Source organism: Brassica napus, unplaced genomic scaffold, assembly GCF_020379485.1.
Source record: "Brassica napus cultivar Da-Ae unplaced genomic scaffold, Da-Ae ScsIHWf_27;HRSCAF=53, whole genome shotgun sequence".
Lineage (NCBI taxonomy): Eukaryota > Viridiplantae > Streptophyta > Magnoliopsida > Brassicales > Brassicaceae > Brassica > Brassica napus.
This window is the reverse complement of record NW_026016067.1, coordinates 8,776-14,895: the sequence shown is the minus strand read 5'-3', so window position 1 is coordinate 14,895 and position 6,120 is coordinate 8,776. Positions and strand designations below refer to the sequence as shown.

The 6,120-nt window shown below is 32.5% G+C and overlaps 1 protein-coding gene across 2 annotated transcripts; it reads right to left on the bottom strand.

Annotated features, from left to right (window-relative positions):
• Nucleotides 1–410: 410 nt before the first annotated feature.
• LOC106434243 (probable serine/threonine-protein kinase At1g09600) lies at nt 411–5,003 on the bottom strand. Of its 2 annotated transcripts, XM_048773999.1 has the most exons (10): nt 4,607–5,003; nt 4,099–4,507; nt 3,749–4,033; nt 3,354–3,665; nt 3,047–3,277; nt 2,863–2,966; nt 2,685–2,790; nt 2,233–2,601; nt 1,949–2,139; nt 411–758 (listed from the first exon to the last, which is right to left on the bottom strand). In XM_048773999.1, the coding sequence occupies exons 2-10, from the start codon at nt 4,486–4,488 to the stop codon at nt 608–610; spliced, it is 2,139 nt and encodes a 712-aa protein (XP_048629956.1). In that variant the 5' UTR covers nt 4,489–4,507; nt 4,607–5,003; the 3' UTR covers nt 411–607. The 2 variants fall into 2 exon arrangements, with proteins under 2 accessions (XP_048629956.1, XP_048629957.1); XM_048774000.1 differs by having other exon boundaries at nt 1,959–2,139; nt 4,099–5,002.
• Between the last annotated feature and the right edge of the window lie 1,117 nt (nt 5,004–6,120).

The window sequence follows — 6,120 nt, the reverse complement described above, 5'->3', positions numbered from 1 at the left end:
GGCATGCCTCTCCTTTCAAATAATAGTATAGTGATTTCCGTTTTCCTTGTTTGATCTCGGATCTTCCAGAAATTTTACTCATTTTAGTAGTCAGATGGATCACCAGTTAAGCTATAAACTGTACTTTAGTCATTTGAGTAGTCTTCCACATTTTTACTTCTATGATTTGGGATCTGTTTTCAAGCTAGATGTTTACACATCCAGGGTTTCGAATTCTGATGAAAGTAAACTCAAAAGACAGTAAGGAAGATTAATGAGTTTTGTAATCATTCTTACATTTTTTTTGTGGATATGAAGAGTATCTCTAATTAACTTGCTTGCGTCAAAATTTATTAATGTAGAATTGTAGGCATTATTGGTAGGTCTACTGAACTATATTATTGTCCTCTTGTCATATGTAGGTTTTAAAATTATATAAATTTTCTTTCTTCTATGAAAGTTTATAAAATTGGTTACCTTCCACAAGTCGTTGCGTATCATTTCTTCACAATCATCTGTCTTTTGGTCAACAGTACCAACAACGTTCAAGCACCTTTCTCTCTTCCTCTCTGTGTGACCAAGAAAATGGAAGTTCCAATCTGGGAATGGTGTTTGATCGTCATAGCAATCATATTATTGGCAATTGCTTCTCACTATCTGGGAAGAGTCTTGTGTAGCCCTCGAGAGAGAATTGCAGACAGTAAAATCGAAAAGAAACATGGACCAGCAGCACAAGAAAAGACTGAGAAGAAAGGCGGTGAGCAGCTCGTCTGATGATCCTGTCATCTCAAAGAGCATTTCTTTGTCAAGTTTGGGTTGTAACTTGTAAGTCTCATCCTATTTTCTGTTCATCTACTTGTAAAATAATACCATGTACAGTTTGATCAACATATATATGAGATCAACACTTGCTATTACCACAAAACCAAGTACTACTGAGGACACGAGTCTGATACAGCAGCAAAAAAAAAATAGGAAGTACAGTTTGATCACATGTTATATGAGATCAACAATTGTTATCTCCTAGACTATATTTGCGAAGTGATTTTGCCACATGTCCTCTCTACAATCAATTTCACAAAACAAATATGACATGGCTACTGAAATTGATGACAGGGCTTCCAAAAAAATATGACATGAATAATTTTATTTAAAGTTGATTTATATTTATGGCAAACTTATTAGAATATGGTAATAATTCATATATTACATTTAATATTGATATTTCTTTTTGGTAATTTTTTAAAATATGGTAACAGCTCATACATTATCTATAAAATAAATATATTTATATATAACATTTCAAATTTCAAAATATTATGATTTTTGTATAATTATACAATTTGTATTACTAAAGCTATCAAAAAATTTTACAATTTTTTAAAAATTTAAATATCTAATCGTAAGATCATTAGTTTCTTGTATATCTACAAATTTTATAAATATTGTTTAGGCTAAATTTTTGATAATTATACAATTTTATATCATTTTTATTAATTTTATACAAATTGATTTAATATATATCAAATCTATATTAATATTAGTAAGAAAATAGTAAAATCTATAAAATTTAATAAAATTTATTTTTAAATATAAGTTAGATTTTAAAAAAAAATTTAATGCACATGGTGCAAAAAAACACCTAGTTAACAAAAAAAATCAAGTACTAGTGAGGACACAAGGTGTTGAATTAATCCAGATGAAACAAACAAAGCAAAATAAAATGATTACTAAATAGTGATTTTATTAGATTATTTAAAAGAATCAATCAGAATAAACGTTAGCAGTTGACTATACAAAGAGAAAAACCCCAAGTCCTAACCCCTTCTTTTGAGCCTAGCCATAAAAATGTCTAAAACAAAATGGTAAGTATGGTGAAGAACCATCATCAGCTTGTTCCCAAAAGTTTGTTTTCTAATTTTATTTTAACTTTCTCTAAACTTATTAAGAATAAACATCCCAAAATCACCTTCCATTACCCATAAGGGAGGCTCGGCGGCCCTGAATGTTATCGTCCCTCTTAGCCTTATCAGATTGAGCTCGACGTACAGCCAACAAGATCTGTCTCTCGTGTTCTTTCAACATCTCATCCAAGTTTCCTTCTCCTGGAATCAATGGTCCTGAGTAATGAATCCTCTCTCTCTTCCCACCTCCATAGCCCTATAATTCACCAAATAGTGTGATCAGCCACAAGTATACGAACAAACAAACATGACATCAACAATGTTAAACGTGTGTTTCCTTTCTTATTACCGGTATTGATTCTTTGCTAGATGATGAGGAGTCATCTTCTTTCTTCAAACCATTAGGTTTCTCAAGCAACCTTTGGGACAAATTGCAATTCCCTGAACCATCTTCAAGACAGCGTTGATTCACTAACGCGTCTCTCACACTACCAAACTGTGAACCATCTCTATTAGGTGCTACAGAGTTTGAGAATCTTGACAATTGGGCTCCCCCACGTTGCACATAAGACCTTTGTGTTCTCAGCTGGCTTGATCCGTTAAGATTTGGTGCAGTAGTAATACCCTCCAGTGGTTCGATCCGGAAGCCAAAACCAGAATCTCCTTCAGGATTGAACTTCTCACTCACACTTGTCTGGTTAGTCTCCCCTAGACGTTTCTATAAAACAAAGAACACTAAGATAGAGACATAGTCTTTATACACACACATGTATGCATCTATAAGCTCGGAAAAATAGATACCTGTATTGACGCCAGTAGCTCAGCATTGGCACTAGGAGCAGGTACAGCTTTAGATTCTCTTGAAAAACGTTTGGCTTCATTCTGTTTATTGCTCGCACCTTTCCTTCTGCTCATGAGAATATTTGGTGTTACTGAGATGATAGATACTAAGAAAAAAAAAACTAAACAAGACTATTACCGTCTTGCTTCCTCTTCACGAAGCTTGATATCAAACTCTTTCCTTGGCTGATGATATCTCGGTAAACTTGATGGCTCGCTTGGAAAAGGCCTTGTTGTAAAGAACTAAAGAAAAAGGAATATCAACATGTATGTGACTAAAGTATTGAGGCCTGAATCTAGTTAAAGTTGATAAGTTATATAACCTCGCTTTGAAGAGCAGAAGATGTGGTTCCACGTGATTCTGGCTCTACAGCTAAAAGAACCTCAAGGAGAGCCAAAGCTGAAGGAGGGATAAGATCCTTACACGTGTCAGCTAAACATCGCTTGTACTGATGTTGAGGTTTAAAGATAGCTGCATGCCGCAATCTTGATCTTCTCCAATACTCTTCAGAAGGTGACCCACAGAGTTTAAAGATCTTGTGCATTTGTTCAACCTATATTCATACACAATTTAAATATAATTTTTATTAATTTACATAATATTTAAATGATTCAGAGTGGAAGCAACACCTCTGTTCTCCCGGGAAGAAGAGGCTTTCCAGTAAAGAGTTCAGCAAGAATGCATCCTGTGCTCCACAGATCAACCGTAACTCCATAATCTGTAGAACCGAGTAGAAGCTCAGGAGGACGGTACCATAAGGTCACAACACGGCTAGTCAGAGGCTGTTTCCGTTGGCAAAAAGTAGAAAGACCAAAATCAGCAATCTTGAGATTATTGTCACGGTCTAGCAGAAGATTCGATCCCTTGATGTCACGGTGCAACACACCACAGCTATGGCAATGTTCTAACCCAAGCAGCAACTGCTTCACATAGCACTTAATCTAAAACCCAAAAAAAAAAAAACAAATCAGAAATATTTACAAAACTGACTATAAACAATAATCAGATATTGTTGTTTAATTACCTGTGATTGGGAGAACTTAATCCCAGGGGTTGAAGCAAGCCCTGTAAGATCATGGTACAGGTACTCAAACACAAGATACATACTCCCTGAAGCCTTTGAAATGATGATCCCTTGGAGTTTCATAACGTTTGGATGGTTAAGCCTACGAAGTATGATTATCTCTCTAGCCATGAACCGAACACTCTCTGGATCCATGTTAGCAAACCGAACCTTCTTCAAAGCAACGATTTGGTTAGTTTGAAGATCACGTGCTCTGTACACATTGCTATACGTCCCCTGCCCAATCTGCCAAATGAACAATACTTTAGTGAAATTCTAAAGCAGAGACAACAACTTTATGTATCTCTCACCATCTCTAACTTCTCGAAGGAATCAGCACTGCGAGGAAGCCAACCATTGAGAGCCTCGCCAGCTACTGAAACCAACCAAGAAGGCCAACCAGCAACAACCTTAGCTGTTCTGTCTCCGTTACCGATTCTACTCATTCTTGGCTGTAATGGTCCTACATTGTCAAGTAACTTCACTGTTGCTTCTTTCTGAGACACAAAGCTCTCCTTGTCCTCCTCGTCATCAGAGAGGACGTTCTTGTTGCCGTTAGGTATTAGCCTGAATGTAGCTTCGTTTCTTCTGTTAACGCTTGTTTTGTCCGAATCAAGATTCTCGTGGTTTGTCGATTGTTTCTTGCAAGTTTCGATGTAATCGTCGTTAGTTCTTACTCCTTTGGAGCAAATGCAGCCCATGACTCAGAGAGCAGCAACACTGTAACGATTCCACAATGCAGTTTGAGACCAATTGTGGAGCATATATAAAAGCTAAGATCAAAAGCAGAGAGTGTTTGTAGATCTGAACACAAACTACTTAGATGAACATTGTTGATTCCGAGGATAAAAGGTAAGACTTGGTCAGTAAAGAAGAAAGATGGTAGAATTGTTGAGAGATTTTCGGATCTTAGTTGTTGTTGTTGTTGTTGTTCATTGCTGCGAAAACGAGAATTAAATTAGTTTTTAGGGTTGTCGAAATTGAGAAAACAAAAACAAAAATTAAGAAAATTGATGAAGAAGGAAACTTACAGACAAACGAGGCAACACAACCAAAAAAGTCAAAGTCAGAGAAGATCTGAGAATATATACTAACTTAATTAAACTTATCAAGTGAACAAAAAAAATTTTAAAATTATCAAAGCTAATTAGCAAGATACCTATCACCTAAACCCTTTTACAAGGTCCATGATGCCATTTATTTTTCTCATGAATACGAAATTCGATTGTGGTTCTTATTGGTAAAGATTGTTGTTTTAGACTTTAGTTTTAGAATTTTAGCTATTTTATTTTAAATATTTTTGAAAGTCTGATTGGTATTGAAGATTGTAGAAACTGTACGATTTATATATTAATAATAATTGTAGATAAAATATAAGTTAAATATGATGTACCTAATTAGTATATATATATATTATTTTAAGTAGTATTATTTATTTTACATATTATGATATAAAAATAATAAACATATATATAGGATAATTGAAAAATCAATAACTATCATATATATAATTAAGTTGGCGAGAACTAAGATAAATATGGTAAAACTGAACCAACTAAAACCGAATCGAACTGAAATAGAGAAAGTGGTTTGGATATGATATTATCGAATATACCGAACTGGTGTTATTTTTTTAAGAAACCGCAGTATATGGATATGGATTGGTATATAAACCGATTAAACCGAACAAAACAATTAATTAAATATATTAGTATAACTATATGTAAATTATATAATATAATTAATAATTATATAATATAATTAATAATTATATAATATAATTAATAATTATATAATATAATTAATAATTATATACATAATTTATTTTATTGATACAATCTTCATATTTAAAATTTTGATTTTAGTAGTTTAATATTTTGTTTTAAGTTAAAAGTTATTTTTCATTTTTATCAAATTAAAAAAAACGTGATTTTTACATTTTTTTTAACAAATATGTGCGCCATATTTAATTAATTAATAATATTATGAATAATTGTTTTTTTCTTATTTTGATTCTATAAAAACTATTATTATTATTAATTTAATATGTTTACCAACTATTTTACATAGTAAAAGAAAAAGAAAAAAAATAGTCTATTTAAATACATGAATATTTTCATGTTTTATTAAAGCGGATATCTAACCGTATAAAGTAAAATTCACAAACTTTATAAAAGATAAATATACTTAATATACTTAATCTATTTATTGTTTTTATTATAAAACCAAATAAACTTAAAATAGACGGTATATAAGTCGAATCAAACTAAATTAGATAGGGTTTTAATATGGTAGTGATTTCTTATAAACCGAAATAACAAAAAAGAGAAGAC